The 19,682-nt window shown below is 38.7% G+C and overlaps 1 protein-coding gene across 1 annotated transcript in view; it reads left to right on the top strand.

Moving 5' to 3' along the window:
- Positions 1 to 19,682, top strand: part of LOC140197951 (low-density lipoprotein receptor-related protein 1-like) — a 2,495,129-nt gene that overhangs the window by 2,276,967 nt on the left and 198,480 nt on the right. The window contains exons 60-66 of the mRNA XM_072258609.1: positions 2,324 to 2,511; positions 7,735 to 7,940; positions 11,945 to 12,133; positions 15,053 to 15,201; positions 18,112 to 18,205; positions 19,328 to 19,444; positions 19,556 to 19,675. Coding sequence (XP_072114710.1) covers positions 2,324 to 2,511; positions 7,735 to 7,940; positions 11,945 to 12,133; positions 15,053 to 15,201; positions 18,112 to 18,205; positions 19,328 to 19,444; positions 19,556 to 19,675 — 1,063 coding nt within the window. The remainder of the gene's footprint in view (positions 1 to 2,323; positions 2,512 to 7,734; positions 7,941 to 11,944; positions 12,134 to 15,052; positions 15,202 to 18,111; positions 18,206 to 19,327; positions 19,445 to 19,555; positions 19,676 to 19,682) is intronic.

The raw sequence follows: 19,682 nt of genomic DNA, 5'->3' as shown, positions 1-19,682 counted from the left end.
TGGGCCAAGACCCTTCATCAGGTGAGGATGAACAGAATTGAAGTTATCTGTGAGCCTGGTGATATATGCTTTTAGACATGCAGCTTTTGCTCAATGGGAGGATGGAGAAGAGGGAATGTGCATAATGAATGGGACCTTTTATTATGCTAGCTGCTTTACTGAGGCAGCGAGAAGCATGGACAGAGGCAAGACTAGTTTCCAAAATCAATAAAAATTGGTGAGGATCAAAGAGAACATGATAAATATTTTTTCTTCCTGAGGAAGTAGAGGTGTATAGTGTCAATGTGGTTGGACCAGGACTGGTATTGGTGATGTTCACTCCTAGGAACTTGAAACTCTCAAACCATCTCAAACTGTTGATGTAAAGAGGAGCATGTGCACTGTCCCCCTTCCTGAACTCAATGATCAGCTTTTAAACTTGAAAAGAAGTCTGCTGAAGCTGGATATCCAAAGCAGCATATACAAAATGCTGGAGGAACTCAGCACGTCAGGCAGCATCTATGGAAATGAATAGATAGGTTCTTCAGGGTAGGCATCTCTTAAAGAGACTTCACAGTGGAGCAGCAAATCCTAAACATGAGCAAGTCTGCAGATGCTGGAAATCCAGAGCAGCACACCACATGATCATCTCTTTTGTTTTGCTGATATTGAAGGAAAGTTTGCTATCATGACACCATGTCACTAGGGCTATGCGCTAGGGAGATTCTAGGCAGATTCTAGAGTAGGTTACATGGTTGAAGGGCCTGTAATGTACTGAAGATTTCTATGTTCTATGTTCTATATTTTTTCTCTCCTTCCTGTACTCTGATAACTCATCATTATTTGAGATACAGCACAATACTGCACTATCATCTGCAAACTTGTAGACAGTGTTAGAGCAGAATGTGACCATGCAATTGTGAGTGTAAAGGGAGTAGAGTAGGATGCTGTGGACACAGTCTTTGGGGACACCACTCCTGGGGATTATTGTGGCAGATGGGTTGCTGCCTATCTTTACTCATTGCATCTCATTGGTCAGGAAGTCAAGAATCAAGTTGCAAAGAGAGGTGTTCAGTCCCAGGTCTACGAGTGTGGAAATGAGTTTGCTTGGAATGATAGTATTGAAATCATTACTGGCTTCTAATAAATATAGGCAGTGAATGACTATACAGATGCTCACAATGGCTTTTGCCTTTCATTTACATGTGGAACTTCATTATTGCCAGCTGTGTAATTCGCAGTCTTGTCTAGATGGTGCATAAATATCCCACAACTATTGAATATAACAAGTGAATTACTGTTATAATGCCCCACAACCTTTTAGTGAGTTCCAGATTATTACAGCTTTCACAGTAAAAAAGATTTCCTAAGTTTCTCAACAATCCTATTACTTTAACTTCCCTGGATATTTATGTCAGCTTGAAGACAAATGCCCAAGTTTGTGAAGCTATATCAAAGTAATGTATCTCTCTATGGAATCTTAAAGTACATCTATATGCCTAGAAGTTGATAGAATACTTGTATGAAAGAAGTTTGCAAAATTAGAAGAGGCATAGATAGGATAGATCGGCAAAGTATTTCTTTTTCCCACTGTGGAAATGTCAAATTTTGTTCAAGATAAGAGGGTGAAAAGTTAAAGGAGATGGGTGAGGCATCTCAGTTTTTCTTACAAAGTGTGGTACATGCCTGAAAATTGCTGCCTGGGGAATTGGTAGAAATAGATATGATAATGTTTCAGAGGAGTTTAGACAGATATGTGGACAGACAGCTAATAGAAGGACATGGACCATGTTCAAGAAGATGGATTCAGTTACACTGGCATCCTGATCACTGCAGACATGAGATGAAGGGTCTGTTCCTATACTGCCTGTTCTATGTTCTATATCAGGCTCTTCAAATTGCTGATTTACTCAGGTATATGGAAGAGATTAAATTACTTTTATCAAAAAAAAATTATGAATAATAAACAACATAATCAAAAATGTAATACCTGCATGTCCGTAACATTCTGTTTTCAAATCTACACTACCTTATGCTAACTTGCAAACTATTACCACTCTGCACGTTTGTGTAAAAAGGAAAACTTGAATATTAAGAACAAATCAATAGAAATGTGCTGAAACACAACACTTTGGCTGCTCTGGGTGCACAACTAAAAATTTACCTTTGTTCTAATTTGTTCATCTAGATTAGAATCAGTTTATATTTAATCAAAATCCTGTCTGAGACTATAGATCCTTATTGGATTGGTGATTGTGGTCTGCTGTTTTACTTCTGTGTGCTTGTTCCTTCAGGCATGAAATGTCTTTGGTGAATATTATTACTTCATTTTATTTTTTCCCAGGTGGTCCAACATACAGGACAAGCCATTCCAGAAGGATTGGCAGTTGATTGGATTGGCAAGAATCTCTACTGGTGTGACAAAAGCAAACTGACAATTCAAGTCTCTAAACTTAATGGACTTTATCAGACAGTCCTTGTGAATACAGGCCTTAAGACTTTGAAGCATCTAGTGATCGATCCTCGCATTGGGTATGACCATAATATTAGGAGCAACATAAAATATAATCAAAATTTGTACTCATATTGTCTGAGCTATATCTAATTATGAACTAATATACCTTTAATTTTCATTCTTATCCAAAAATATTGGCTAATGCTAACTACATAATGAAACAAAACCTCCTTAAAAATGGCTTTAGCATTTTAGGGGTTTAATGGCAGATTAATAGTTTGGCATGGACTAAATGTGCTGAAGGGTCTGTTTCTTTGCAGTTGTGTTATATAACTCTGATTTTAATCTCTGGGTGTAATGACAGAAGTTATAGACTTTCACCATCATTAACTTATGAGTGAAATTCAGTTTGGTATTTCGGCATTTATTCTATAATATGGGAATTCTATAGGTATGTGAAGAGGAAAAAATTAGTTAAGAACGAAGTTGGGCCCTTGAAGACAGAAACAGGTGAAATTCTTATGGAGAACAAGGAAATAGCATACGAGCTGAACAGGTACTTTGGATCTGTCTTCACTAGGGAAGACACAAACAACCTCCCAGATGTAATAGTGGCCAGAGGACCTAGGGTAACGGAGGAACTGAAGAAATTCGCATTAGGCAGAAAATGGTGTTGGGCAAACTGATGGGACTGAAGGCTGATAAATCCCCAGGGCCTGATGGCCTGCATCCCAGGGTTCTTAAGGAGATGGCCCTAGAAATCGTGGACGCGTTAGTAATCATTTTCCAATGTTCCATAGATTCAGGATCAGTTCCTGTGGATTGGAGGGTTGCTAATGTTGTCCCACTTTTTAAGAAAGGAGGGAGAGAGAAAACAGACAATTATAGACCAGTTAGTCTGACATCAGAGGTGGGAAAGATGCTGGAGTCAATTATAAAAGATGAAATTATGACACATCATGCTTGACTAATCTTCTGGAATTTTTTGAGGATGTAACTATGAAAATGGACATGGGAAAGCCAGTGGATGTAGTGTACCTGGACTTTCAGAAAGCCTTTGATAAGGTCCCATATAGGGGGTTAGTGGGCAAAATTAGAGCACATGGTATTGGGGGTAGGGTACTGACATGGATAGAACATTGGTTGGCAGTCAGGAAGCAAAGAGTAGGGATTAACGGGTCCTTTTCAGAATGGCAGGCAGTGACTAGTGGGGAACCACAAGGCTCGGTGCTGGGACCGCAGCTATTTACAATATACATTAATGATTTAGATAAAGGGATTAAAAGTAACATTAGCAAATTTGCAGATGACACAAAGCTGGGTGGCAGTGTGAAATGTGAGGAGGATGTTATGAAAATGCAGGGTGACTTGGACAGGTTGAGTGAGTGGGCAGATGCATGGCAGATGCAGTTTAATGTGGATAAATGTGAGGTTATCCACTTTGGTGGCAAGAACAGGAAGGCAGATTACTATCTGAATGGTATCAAGTTAGGAAAAGGGGAAGTACAACGAGATCTGGGTGTCCTTGTTCATCAGTCACTGAAAGTAAGCATACGGATACAGCAGGCAGTGAAGAAAGCCAATGGCATGTTGGCCTTCATAACAAGGGGCGTTGAGTATAGGAGAAAAGAGGTCCTTCTGCAGTTGTACAAGGCTCTGGTGAGACCCCACCTGGAGTATTGTGTGCAGTTTTGGTCTCCAAGTTTGAGGAAGGACATTCTTGCTATGGAGGGAGTTCACTGGGTTAAGTTCAGGGATGGTGGGAATGTCATATGTTGAAAGATTGGAGCGACTGGGCTTATATACACTGGAATTTATAAGGATGAGAGGGGATCTGATTGAAACATATAAGATTATTAAGGGCACAAACAACAGGAATTCTGCAGATGCTGGAAATTCAAGCAACACACATCAAAGTTGCTAGTGAACGCAGCAGGCCAGGCAGCATCTCTAGGAAGAGATACAGTCGACGTTTCAGGCCACTTCTTAGAGATGCTGCCTGGCCTGCTGCGTTCACCAGCAACTTTGAAGATTATTAAGGGATTGGACATGCTAGAGGCAGGAAACATGTTCCAGATGTTGGGGGAGTCCAGAACCAGAGGCTACAGTTTAAGAATAAGGGGTAGACCATTTAGAACGGAGTTGAGGAAAGACTTTTTCACACAGAGGGTTGTGGATCTGTGGAATGTTCTGCCTCAGAAGGCAGTGGAGGCCAATTCTCTGGATTCTTTCAAGAAAGAGTTAGATAGAGCTCTTAAAGGTAGTGGAGTCAAGGAATATGGGGAGAAGGCAGGAACAGGGTACTGATTGTGGATGATCAGCCATGATCACAGTGAATGGCAGTGCTGGCTTGAAGGGCCAAATGGCCGACTCCTGCACCTATTGTCTATTGTCTAATTCCAAAGTCACTGTCAGGCTTAAAACTCTACCTCGCCAGTAGAGTTTGGTTCCTTTTCTGCTCTAATGCATGCAAATTCATGGAACTGATCAGGAAGAGCTGAACTATAGTTTGCAGATTTTGGGGATGGAGTAGTGAATTGGAACTGTATGTGCAGGTACCCCCCGCCATATGGGATTTCAGAAAACAAAAGTTTTCTCTTACAGAATACATAAATCACTACCAAAATGTCTGGGAAATGGAATCAAAAGTCACTCTTATGGTTTACGTCATAGAGTCATCAAGATATACAACATGGAAATAGGCTTTTTGGCCTAACTGGCCATGCAGACCATGGTCCCATCCAAGCTTGTCCTATTGGCCAACATTTGACCCATGATGTTCTAAACCTTTCTAATCCATGTAGCTGAACAACTGACTTTTAAAATTTGTTCTTGTACGTCTCAGCCAATCCCTTCGCCAGGTTATTCCACGTAGATATAGTCCTTTGTGTAAAAAAAGTTGTCCCTCAAGTTCCTACTAAATCTTTCCCCTTTTACCTTAAACCTACGCCCTTTAGTTCTTGTCTGCCCAGTGTTGGGAAAGAGGTTAAATGCATTCACTTTATCTTTGCCCTTCATGACTTTATACGTCTCTGTAAGATCACCTCTTAGTCTCCTACGCTGTAAAGAATGAAGTCATAGTCAGTCCATCCTCTCCCTATAACAACGTCCTTCAAGTCCTGGCAACATCCTTGTTAATCTTCTCTGAACTCCTTCCAGTTTAATAACCTATCCTGCAGTAGTGCGACCAAAACTGAACACAATACTCCAACTGCATCTTCACCAATGTCCTGTGGAACTGCACTATAATCTCTCAACTTTTATACTTGATACTTTGACTTATAAATGCCAGCATGCCAAAAGTCTTTTTTTATCAAACATATAGAACATAGAACAGTACAACACAGTACAGCCCTTTGGCCCACAATGTTGTGCCGACCCTTAAACCCTGCCTCCCATATAATCCCCCTCCTTGAATTCCTCCATATACCTGTCTAGTAGTCTGTTAAATTTCACTAGTGTATTGGCCTCCACACTGACTCAGGCAGTGTATTCCACGCACCAACCATTCTCTGAGTAAAAGACTTCCTCTAATATCCCCCTTGAACTTCCCATCCCTTACCTTAAAGCCATGTCCTCTTGTACTGAGCAGTGGTGCCCTGGGGAAGAGGCATCACCCTGTCTACCTATATACCTGTGACTTCAGTATGTACTTGTAATCCAAGGTTCTTCTGTTCTACAACACTCCACAAGCTCCTACTGTTCACTGTGAAAGACCTAACTGGATATGACTTCACAGAATGCAGCACCTTAACTGAACTAAACCCCATTTGCCAATCATCTGGCTACTTGCTCAGCTGATCAAGATCCCCTGCAAGTTTTGATAACCTTCTTTGTTGTCCATTATACCACTCATTTTCACTATCTTCTGCAAACTTACTAACCATGCCCTGTACATTCTTAGCCAAATCAGTGATAGAGGTGACAAACAATAATGGAAACACGAGGAATTCTGCAGATGCTGGAAATTCAAGCAACACACATCAAAGTTGCTGGTGAACGCAGCAGGCCAGGCAGCATCTCTAGGAAGAGGTACAGTCGGCGTTTCGGGCCGAGGCCCTTCGTCAGGCCTGACGAAAGGTCTCGGCCCGAAACGTCGACTGTACCTCTTCCAAACAATAATGGGCCCAGCACTGAACCCTGAGGCACACCACTAGTCACAGGCATCCAGTCCAAAAAACAATCATATCTGCTTTCTATCAAATCAATTGTGTCTTTAATTAGCCAGCTCTCCCTGGATTCCATGCAATCTAACAAATGGAACATTATCAAAGGCCTTACTTGAAGTCCTTATAAATCATGTGTACTGCTCTGCTTTCATCAGCTTTCTTAGTCACCTCATCAAACAACTCAAACGTGCTCATAAAACATGATCTCCAAAGGACAAAACCATGCTGACTACTTACCTCTAGCCAACCCTTGTCATTTCAGATGTTTGTGTATTTTCCCTTTGTGATCCTCTCCAATAATATACCTATCTCAGATGTTAGACTGAAAAAGAAGTGGAAAAATCACCTTTCTCCATCTCTTATCACATGATACATACACAGATGACAGTTTCTCATTATGCAAAATCGTGATATGGAACATTCTCTTGAAGTGCAACCCCTCATAATGTTGAACAGAAAGATTGCATGTAGAATGGGCCAAAATAAGCTGCCTTTTGATACACTCCATTAAAATGTACCAAGCTATAATTACTTTATAGTACAGTTAGTTTACTTTTAATATTTTAACATTACTTCATTCATGAGTTCCAGTAATGTGTAAATAATTATTTAATCATTGTGCCATTTTCCTTGCTTTGACAGCAAGATCTCTTCCCTGAATTACGTTACTTTATCTTTGGCTACAAATACTACCAATAGGATTTTTTGTTTTGGAAAAAGTAGTGCCTGAGTTAAAAGTTAGCCTACTGAAATATTTCAGATTTAGAAGATTAATATAAAAGGTGAAAATTCTAAAAATATTCACTGGATCAGATACCAACGTTAAACATGTAAAGTGAAGGAGGGAAGGGTTAAGTTTAGCCCTTATGATTTTTCAGCAGGAACAGAATTGTATTGAAATTTGTAGTGCAGAAACATGTTATTCAGCATCCTGATATTCATTTTCAATAACCCATGAGGTAGAATGCTCCAAATTATAACTATTCAGAGTAAAGTTGCCTTTCAGAAAGTCAGTTAACACAGAGAACAATTGAAGATTATCTTTGAAGTGTGAAATATTTCCTATAGTTACTGTTTTAACATTTGAAATTGAGCTCTGTAACAGGTTTTTAAATAATTATTTTTGTTCAGGTACTTATATTGGACCGATCATGGTGAAAATCCACATATTGGTCGTGCTGGAATGGATGGAACTAATCAAAGCATTGTCATAAACGCAAAAATCATGAAGCCAAGTGGTCTGTGTCTGGATTATGTGAACAACAGGCTGTATTGGGCCGATGACCAACAAGGGTACATAGAGTTTGCTGACCTGGATGGATCCAATAGACATAGAGGTAGGTAAGGCTATTTTTTTCCCATTTTGAATTATTTTGCAATGTAATTTTTGAGAAACATAAAGTCATACAGCATGGATCCAGGCTCTTTGGCTCAATTAGTCCATTGCGACCCTGTTGTCCTGGATAGTCCCAATTTCCTGAGCCTTAGGCCCATATTCCCTTCAGCACCCTCCCATCCTTGTATCTATCCAAATGCTTCTCAAATAATATTCTTGAACCTGTCTCAACCACTTCCTCTGGGAGCTCATTCCTTACACTTACCAACCTCTGCATGAAAATGTTGCTCCTTGCATCCCTTTTAAATCTTTCCCCCTCTCACTCTATCTATGCCCACAGTTTTGATCTCCCCTACTCTGGGGAAAGTACTGTCACCTTCCACTATCTATGATCCTTGTAATTTTAAATGTTTATATGACATCACCCCTCATTCTGCTACATTCTTAGATATAAAGACCTGGCCTGGCTAAACTCTCCCTATAACTTTGGTGTGCTAGTCCTGGCACTAACCTTGTAAGTTTTTTCTGCACTCTTTCCATTTTAACCACATCTTTCCTATAACAGCGTGACTAAAACTGCACAGTACTCCATATGTAGCTTCGGCAATGACTTGTATAACTGCAACATAATATCTAAACTGCTATACTCAATACTATATTTAAAAACCTTTATTTTTGAAGTTTGCCCATACTAGATTCAGATTTTATGTAGGATTGTTAAAATATAATTCCCTGTTAAAATTTTTAAATAGAGAAATATGTCCTTTGCATGCTGTGATCTCTCAAATATCTAAGCTAATGACACCAGCTACAAGTGCAACGTATTCCCCAGAAGTATTTTAACCATAGTCAGTGTTACCTAACCACCAAGCCCTTGATATTTCGACCAAACCCAAATATTTAACATCCAAACTTGTTTAAAGTTCACTTGTCCTTTCATACATTCATCCCCACCCCCCATCTCCCTACTGATATTTATCCCTGAAGCAGACAAAGTGCTATACCTGCATATTCACCTCTTCACTCACCTCCATTCAGGGCCCCAAACAGTTCTCCAGGAGAGGTAACGCTTCACCTGTGAATATGCTGTGGTCATCTATTGTGTCTGGTGCACCCGATCTATATTGGTGAAATTCATAGTAAATTGGGGGACTGCTTCATCGAGCACTTCCACTCCATCCACCAAAAACCAAACTTCCAGTGGCGAAACACTTTAATTCTGATTCCCATTCTATTTCCAACATAATGGTCCATGGCCTCCTTTTTTGCCTTTCATGTCCACCATTGGACGATAAGTCATGTTAGATTTTGCCTCTTGACTCTTTCATACCATTTTCTGATGTTAGAGCAGTGCAAAACCAAAGAGAAATGTGAAAGAATTGTGAGTGAAGTTTATGAAAAAGTTTCAGCTCAGAAATTAGCAATGAATTATTTTCTTTTCCTTTTTTTGCAGTTAAGCTTAAGTGTTTTGTGCTGAACTACAGGAAATAATTTCAATAAAAATTCTGATTTTGAGCTCCTGTATTAAATTTTGATTCTAGATTTTAAAAACTATTTTTTCAAAGAAAAAAAAATCAATTGAGCTGACTTGTAATATTTTTGTCCTCATTTCATGGGAGAAAGCTCACTAAGCCCTTGTTGACTCTGTCAGAAATGGAGAATTACCACATTGTAGATTGTAGGAACAAACTCATACTCTATCATTCTTGAGTATAATGTGTTGAATAGAACCATTTTTCTTGACTATATATAGTTGCCATTTAAAAAATGTCACTGATACTGTAAAAATTGAATCTTCTGGCTCCTGGTGCAGATTTTTATAATGTACTGAAAATATACCATAGATTCATCATAATCTTAAAAAGGAAGATTGGTTTGAAAATTCTAATAAATGTATATACCCCTAAAGATTAGCTGACTATCTCGTCGAACATGTCCATGCGTGTATTACATTTTTGCAGCACTTTAAATCTTTTGTCAATTGGAATTTGTCATTATTTATTTGTGATGATTGACAGAATGTTATCATGGCTGTAAAATACACCATGTGTGCAGCGAAAATGCAGAATCAATGGCATTTTGCAGGAATTCACAAAGGATAGTCAGCAAAATCAAAGTAAAATATATTTTGTATTTTATAGATTCCTACTATGCTTCCAATTTATGGATTTTTAACAGCAGGTTCTTATAAGGAATCAAATTGTCAGATTTGAATGAGTGCTTGTGGCTTGATTTCTTTATATTACAAAGTGGAATTAAAATTTATCTGAGTTCAATGATTGATTGCTAAAGGTGTTACATCAAAAATAAGATGACATTGTCAATTTTGTATCCCCATTAAAGAAATTTTCAAGATTGGTTCTTAAAGTGATTGAATGATTTAGATCTTTAACTTTATAGCCAGAATTTTGCCTGTTATCAATAATTACATGACTTCCTTATGGGCTCAAAAGTTGATTTTTTTTCATTCCTTTTGATAATCAGAAGTCATATATAAAAACATACCAAACATTGAAAGTTCAAAGGTTCATTTTCTTGTCAAAGTATGCATGCACAATACAACTCTGAGATTCATCTTCTCCGGATGGCCATGAAATACAGAAAAAACACATCAACCCCATCCCCACACAAAAAGGAAAATAAACAAGAGAAACTTTGAAAACTTTCAAACCCCAAACCCCCAACGCCATTCCCTCACAAAAGAACAGAGACAATAACATCATACCCCCAACCCCCGTTTCTTGCAAAACAAAAACCGCGACAATAGCATCAAAACTCCAACCCCCTCCCTTGCAAAACAAAAACAGCGACAGTAGCATCATACCCCCAACCCCCACATTAGTGTCTGACAGAACAAAGTTATTCAATTGAGGTCCAGAGAGGGAAGGAGATTAAATGCAAAATAGTTTTTGTTCAACATTATTCCCTCAGTTGTCATCAATGAAATGAAATAAATACACCAGTTTTGCTTTTTCCCTGATAGATTAATGGTAAATGCAACATTTGTGTGGTACTGAACCCTACTTAATGGAAGACCTCCAGCTGATGTTTTGAATCTGTGCTGAATTAGCAGAATTCGGTCAGACTGCTTTAATGGGTCTCTGGGTCCCTCTACAAATAAACAGGAGTTCTGCCAGATTGTGCTGAGATTTCTCATAGGTGTACATCTGTACAAGAATTGAGTGTGAATGGAATTGGGTTTGATACTGATGGTCAATGCTTTCTTCTGAATTAGAATTCCCATTTAGTTAAGTATCTGTTAGTGTTATGTGAAACTACTTCTAAGATAAAACAGTGTTCTTAAAATGAAGGGAACATGAACAAATTTGATTTCCACTGTGTGCACTCTGTACATTAAGGCCATCCATTTAATCTAATTATAAAATGAGTGTCTTGGTGGGTATAATAGGATTTCAGTTCCAAGTATATGAGTTTTAGATGATTTTGTTATTTCGTTTTGAAGAATCGCAATATTACCTCTTGCAATCACTATCGGACCAAATAAAACCTCAAACCACAAAGTTCTGTGTTTTGTTCTGTGTATTATATTTCCACTTGGGGCGTCACAGTGTTGTAGTAGTTAGCACAGCACTTTACAGAACTGGTGACCCAGGTTCAATTCCTTCTGCTGCCTGTAAGAAAGTTGTATGTTCTCCCTGTGACCGCATGGGTTTCCTCCTGGTTCTCTGGTTTCCTCTCTCAGTCCAAAGACTTACCGCTTGGTAGGCTAATTGGTCATTGTAAATTGTCCCATAATTAGGCTAGGATTAAATCAGGGGATCGCTAGGTGGCACAGCTCGAAGAGCCAGAAGGACTTCCTTTGCACTGTATGTAAGTAAATAAATAAATTTGAATTAAGGGAAACCCTGGGAAACTTGGATGTTGCCATAACTGTTAATTCAAAAGAAAATGTGTGTACATTGCACCCAATGTCTTTACAATATGAAATGTTGCATCTAGCTATCTCCCAATGTAGTGCATTAATATAACTATGTCCGATTACAGTTCATAATCAAGATATCTCACACGTATTAGCGGTGACATTATTTGAAGACTACATCTACTGGACAGATTGGAAAACTAAGTCAGTCAGCCGTGCTCACAAAACCACAGGCTTGAACAAGATTTCACTGATCAGCTCATGGCATCAGATAATGGATATCCAGGTGTATCATCCTCACAGGCAACCTGATGGTAATTGCTGATGACATGCTATATGTTTTCAAGTTATTGCAAGTGATTCATTTAATTGACAGATTTTATAATTATGATTTGGGAATCATTTTATTTAGAAGCAATGAAATTGCAAGTAGGTAATATTATCATTGAGGTTAAAAGATAAGTATGATGTACATAATATTTCAAACTACATACTTTGAGCTATATATTAGCATTCAACAAACTCAGCACATTGACACCACAAAGTGCCTTCAGTTAGCTAATCATAATTTAATTAACCTACAGGGGTTACATCACTTGTAATAACCCCAATCCCACCGAATGAACGGGATCTTTGTAGAGTGTGATAGCCTAACATTATCCAGGTTTTGAATCAAACACTTTATTTTGACTGATTTCACCTGAATTTTAGAACAATGACTTTATGGTTCACGTTTAATAAACAGCGTGATGTGTATACTTGGCATTCACCCACGCTTGACAACAGCAACCTTTATACAGGTGACTCACTTACTGTTATTATTTCAGGATTTCAAAGATGTGTGATATTCACATACAAAGCAGAGACAAAATTGCAAGCTTTGAAAACATCATGAGTTCCCGATTTTAAGCCATCTTGTCCTTACCAAATAACTGTTTCTGGCTGTTCACAGGAACTTACTATATTCTTAAAATACAATATATATTTTTTAAAATCTGGTATTTGTAAGAAATTCCATGAAATTCTGAATAAGATTAGAGAATTCAAAGGAGTATATCTGTAGGCAAACATAAAAATAATAAGAGTATTAGGATGAGACTTCATTTACTCTTAGACGGAGTAGGAGAAGAAGTGTTCAAAAGGCGAAATGCACACAGGACAAACTTCAGTCCGTCCTGGAGCAAGCAGGGTTCATTTCTGCAAATGATCTTCTGGACAGAAAGCAGTGCTGTTGTGTTGAGTATTTACTGACAGGGGAGCAAGATTTAATGGAATCTTTCAGTGACTGGTTTTAGGGCAATTTTTTTTTTTCTATGGCTTTGGAGAAGGGTTTGCTAGTTTTGCTCATAGTATAAAGATAGCTTATTGGTGAGGAATGTAGAAGCAGGTTTTTGGACTTCGACTTGAAACAAATAGGTTCACTTTGGGAATCAGCACATTCCAATTGTTTTATTTTCTTAGGGGTTGTTACTGTAAAAATCTATATTAGGATGTATCTGAAGATATCTAAGGAGAGGTATCTTTGTAGGTTCTTTGAGAGCTTGTTTTCAGTTTCCTATGGAGCAGTAGTTTCCAGCAATTGTTTGGGCTCTCATTGCTTGAGGTAACAGTGGATAAAACGGTGATCAGCCCAAGTAGTGTTTATACCTGCCATGATGTGGACACTATTGCAGTGTCTTGCACAAATGATGATATAATTTAATCCAAGATAGTATCTGGATTGAAGTGCTAATGCATGTTGATTTAGCAAATCAGGGTGCTGAAAATCTGGTCCAAACATTTTATCAGGAGGAGAATTGACTTGGAGTCAGCTTTTCCAACTTCCTCCGACATGGTCACATGCTGAAGGATGATTGTGTCCTTTCCAAACTTGCCATTGAACTCTCCAAAGGGGATTGATTATTTCCTTTGTGGATATGGGTAGGGTTTTATAAAGATTGAAGTAGAGATCCTCTGGCAGGTTTGCTGATGGCAGTTTGTTGGTTTCAAAGTACTGTGACCTGACAGATCATGAGAAATTCATTCATTACACAGCGTGAAGTCGCTAAGATTCCAATGTTGCTCATCCTTGTTGACATATTTCATCCCATGAAATTGTTCATTCTTTCTCCAGTTTGTCCTTCCAGAGGAAGTGCACCATTTTCTTTTGCTGGCTAACTTCTGCCTGCCAGAGAGTTAGTCATAGTCACTGTGTTAACCAGAATGAAAACAGTCTTTACAGCCCAAGTCATCCATGTTCATCTAGTTGCCTTAATCTCTCCTGTCTATGTACCTGCCAAATGTCTTTTAATCAAATTTTACCTGTCTCTACGACTTCTTCTGGCAGCTTATTTCATATACCCTTGGTATCCAAAACTTCTACTTGGATTTCAAGTCCCTTTAATTTTTCATCCCTCACCTTAATCCTATGGCCTCTAGTTGTAGACTTCCCTATCCTTGGAAAAAGGGAGTGACCTAGATAATCAGCATTATCCATGGCCCTCATGATGTATAAATACATGTAATGCAGGGGTTCCCAACCTTTTTTTATGCCATGGACCAATTCTATTAAACACGTAAGGTTACCTCTCAGCCTCCTTTACTCCAAAGAAAACAATCCTAGCCTATCCAATCTCATAGTGTAACAGACCCCCAGCCAGTCATGCATAAGGGTTAAACTCTCTGAGTTTTATAGAAGTTTGAAGTACTTATCAGAATGATTGACTCGTGGAGTTAGACAGGACAGAAACAGGCCTTTGGCCTATCTTGTAGATGCTGACCAAGATGCCTATCTATGCTTAGCCTATTTGCCCAAGTTTAACCTATACCTCTTTATATCTTCCCTATCCATGTACCTGACCAAATTTTTTTAATGTCATATCCCTACCTGCCTCTACTACTGCACCTTGTCTGGCACCTCATTTCATATACCCACCCTCCTCCATGTGAAAAACTTGGCTCTGAGTTTCCATTTTAAATTCTTCCCTTCTCAACTTTAACCCATGCCGTCTAGTTCTAGAGTCTTCTATCCTGAGAAAAAGACTGTGACTGCAACCCCAGAGGGAAAACAGGTACAATGTACCTAATCATTCTTTATAACTGAAGCCATCCAGTCCAGTTAATGTTCTTGAGAATCTTTTCTGCAAACTGATCATTTTACTTTTGCGTTTCTTCAACAATGCATTGAAATGTATAGTTCTGCAGATTAGAATCTTCCTTTTGTCTTATACCACGCCTGTTATCTTTTGTTTCAGTTCCAGATCACCCGTGCAAAATATTCAATGGTGGTTGTAGCAACCTTTGTCTGCTGTCTCCAGGAGGAGGATACAAATGTGCCTGTCCCACAAATTTCTATCTGGCTGCTGATGGCAAGACTTGTCTTTCCAATTGCACTGCAAGCCAGGTATTGAATGAATTTGATCGGTTCCATCTATAAATACAGGGCATATACAGTACTGTACAAAAATCTTGGGCATATATATAGCTAGGGTGCCTAAGACTTTTACACAACACTGTAGTAATCTTATGTATTGGACCCTATTACTGCCACAAAAAAAAAAAACAAATTTCGTGACATATGTGAGTGGTGATTAACCTGATTCTGATATGCGTCAATATTGTGGGCTGTGAATGGGGAGGGAGCAGGGAGAGGGGAATTATGGTTGGGAAGAGGAGAAGGGAGAGAGGAGAGAGTGGGAAGCACCAGAGAGACATTCTGTAATGATCAATAACTCAAATGTTTGGAATCAAATGCCCTTGCCTGATGTCTTACGGTTGGGTGAGTCTTCACCTGTGCCACCCTCAGTCCCTGGCATTTCTTCCCTGCCATCTATCCTACACCCCTCCCATGGCACTCCACCCTCTCCATTCCCAAAATTCGTTGCTCCCACCAGATTTACAAACTCATGCTCCACTCCACGTTAACAAATACAGTACTGTGCAAAAGTCTTAGGCACCATAGCTAGAATTGAAAATACACTTGGACTAAGATGTTAACTGTCCTGTCCTTTCACCAGTGGGATCATCAGTTGATCTGCCACTTATCTTCAGGAGTTTCGGCCCGCTTATGATAAAGACCCCCTCGAGGTGGTGGGTCACCATCTCCCACCTTCCTTTCTCTCTCTCTCTCTCTCTCTCTCTCTCTCTATATATATTACATGCACCTATGACTTTTGCACAGTACTGTAAATATATTAGTCTCACTTACTATATATTCTGCTTTTGTAACAACCTGGTTAGCCACCTTAAAAGTTCTGTGCACAGAGACTACATGGCAATACAATCAATCAGCCATTATTGGCCATCTGATTTAATAAATCTAAATGCTTTTCTCCAGTCCTGTAAAGGGTCTCGGCCTGAAACGTCAACTACACTCTTTTCCATAGATGCTGCCTGGCCTGTTGAGTTCCTCCAGCATTTTGTGGGTGTTGCTTGGACTTCCAGTATCTGCAGATTTTCTCTTGTTTCTAAGTGTCTTTTTTATTTCCATTTATATGTATATTTTAGAAAGATGGACTTCATTTCTAGGCTACCTGGGATTTCTGCCCATACTGTTGAATAGGACTCTTTCCAATATTGAAATGCTGTTCCTTATGGGTATAAATTGTAAATACCTCACAGAATCAGCTCAAAATATGATGGAATTTAAATCAAAGTAAAATGTTCTAAGTACATTATATTCTGGGGCATGATAGCATAATGATGGGGTCAGATTATCCTCAATCTGATCTGCTGTCTATACTCAGTCCTTACGTTTTTCACATGGCCACATTTTTTTCTGTAGCGCTGTGGGATTGATCAACTTCATAGTCTTGATTCTGCACTCATGCACAGTGAACTCTGAACACAAACTAAACCTGAGCTAACATGTACAAAAGGCCCACCCCACCAACAATCCTGTTGGCCTTCTGGCAGCTTGCCGTTGTCAAACGCTTAACTGTTGAACATGAAACATAGAACAGTCCAGCACAGGAAGAAGCTCTTCTATTAGAGGTCCAACTAAAAAGTAAATAAAAAGAAACAAAAACTAATCCCTCCTACCTATATAATGTCCATACCCTTTCAATTTTATCATATTCATGTGCCTATCTAAATGTCTCTTAAAAGCCTCGAATATATTTGCCTCTATCACCATATCAGGCAGTACATTCCAGGCATCCACCACTCTCTGAGTAAAAACCTTAAGCCTTACATCCCGTTTGAATTTATGCTACTCACCTTCAATGCATGCCTTCTGGTATTAGACCTGTCTACCCTGGGAAAAAGATGCTCCCTGTCTACTCTCATAATCTCTCATAATCTTGTGAACCCCTATTAGATCTCCCCTCAGCCTCTGGCACTCCAGAGAATACAATCCTTTGGACAGTTCTAAATAGTTTAAAAACAGAAAATAAATCCACTTAAAATACTTTATTTACAATTAAAACATAAAATAAAATTCAAAGAAAATAAACAGACTTGTTGCTTGCAGTTTTTTATAAATCAAGGCCTGCAGCCACATCCTAGTTTCTGTAGCTTAATAGTGCATGGAATTGAATACAATGCAAGGCTTAACTGGTATCACAGGCAAAAGCTTCCTGCAGCTTCTGCATCAGGTACTAAGCCCAGTACTTGAAAAGCACTTAAACTGGGGGCTGAGATTCTAACTGGGAAAGAAAGAGAAGCAGAAACAAACGTGGGTTTTAATATTCAGACTACGGAATTATCTCTAAAGTTCATTAACTATTAAGATTAACCGCTTACTTTAGTCATCTAAGATTATTTATGGATGTAAAGAGGAATATGTATGCAGGAGAAATAATAATGGCATCTTAATTGATCACAAACTCCTGATGAAAAAAAATACATCAATGTTCTCTTTCCTGATTGCCATCCTTTGTTCTTTTTGTGAACTTGAACTAAGAACAGAACAGACTTTGCTGTCCACTGTTAATTAGCCAATCTACACTTGCTATCCAACTTCAGAGAGGAGGATTATCCTCCAGGTGGTTGACTTGCCTATAGGCAACCATCATGCTCAAAGCCATGAGCTACATGATTGACTGTCTATAGGCCCAACAGAAAAGAATAAGAGAAGCAAAGTACACATAAGCATTTTGAATTTATGCTCCTCAAATACTCTGCACTGTGCCAAGAAAACCTTATGCCGATCAATAGCATGTTTTAACGAGCTTGAAAATTCTATAAGAATAGATATTCATAAGCAAAGGATATTTTAACAATGGCTTACGTTCTATATTTTTGCTATGTAAGCTGTAAATATGTAATCTATCTTTTCTAATTATATAACATTTTCATGATACTCTCTCAACAGTTTGTCTGTAACAATGATAAATGTATTCCATTCTGGTGGAAATGTGATACAGAAGATGACTGTGGAGATGGATCAGATGAGCCTGAAGATTGTCGTGAGTATTTTTTAATTATTTTGTTGACAATTTTCTTTCTTCCACTCTTAATCTTTTCCACTGTTCAAAGTATATCAAAAAGTATATTTGCTAAAAGAGCATTTGCCTGGAAATATACTGCATTTCATTGCTGCTTATATGCAATTATAACAAAATAATCAATACTTTGGCATGTTTATTAATAAAAATGACTGCAGCATTGAGAAACATAGTGTGCAGAACAGGCCTAGCTATTCTGCAATTATTGACCAACTATATATAACAATCATAGATTCCATTTTTTTATTCTCCCCATATCCTCATCAATTGCCTCAATTCTTTCAATATTCTCCCACCCAACTGAACAATTACAATGGCCAATTATCCTACCAATTATCCACGATTACAATGGCCAATTATCCTACCAACTCACATTCTTTGAGACGTGGGAGGAAACTGAAACACCTGGAGGGAACCCATGCATTCACTGGGGGCACATACAAACTGTATGCAGATGTAAGGTCTGTATTGAACCCAGGAAATGTGACGCAGCCACTCACCTGGCAATGCCACAAAATCGTCACCTTTATTATGTGTCATGTAATGATCATGTCAATGACCATGATTGTTCTGGGCAAACTTTTCTCCGGAACTGGTTTGCCATTGTCTTCTTCTGGCAGTGCCTTTGCAAGATGGGTGACCCCAACCATCATTAATACTCTCCAGATACCAACTGCCTGGCTTTAGTGGTTGCGTAACTAGGGTTTGTGATATGCACCAGCTTTTCATATGACCATCCACCACCTGTTCCCATGGCTTCATGTGAGCCTGATATGGGGGGGGGGGGGAATTAAGTGGGTACTATACCTTGTTGAAAGGTGACCTACAGGCTAGCAGAAAGAAGGAGTGTCTTACACCTCCTTTGGTGGAGATACATCTCCACCCACCACCCAAGTAAATAAATGACAACATAGTATTCCATTTATGAACCATCCGCAACACTAGTATTAATTAAGTGGATGAAATAAATTAGTTGCAACTCTTTTCTGCATATGCTGTGTTTTCAGAGTATTAATTCTGTATGTGTCTCTGATTAACCATAAATCCTTCTTTCTGTAAGTTATACTCCTTTGAACTTCCCAGCTGAATTTAAATGCAGGCCAGGTCAATTTCAATGTGGTACTGGAATATGCACTAAACCTGCTTTCATCTGTGATGGCGAAAATGACTGTGGGGACAATTCGGATGAAGCAAACTGTGGTCAGTACTATACCTGAATTGTTTAAACTAAACATTCAAAATATTTGTATGTTCTTTGCATGAAATTGATTACAATTACCGAGTACATTAGATTTATTCTTAATTCTTTAGAGACACATGTTTGTCTTCCAAGCCAGTTTAAGTGCTCACAGAGGAAGCGATGCATTCCTGTCATCTTCAGATGCAATGGACAAGATAACTGTGGGGATGGAGAGGATGAAAGTGATTGCCGTAAGTT

This window comes from Mobula birostris, chromosome 5 (genome assembly GCF_030028105.1).
Source record: "Mobula birostris isolate sMobBir1 chromosome 5, sMobBir1.hap1, whole genome shotgun sequence".
NCBI classification, from domain to species: Eukaryota; Metazoa; Chordata; class Chondrichthyes; order Myliobatiformes; family Myliobatidae; genus Mobula; species Mobula birostris.
The sequence above is the reverse complement of the archived record's forward strand: the minus strand, read 5'-3'. Positions and strand labels throughout refer to the sequence as shown.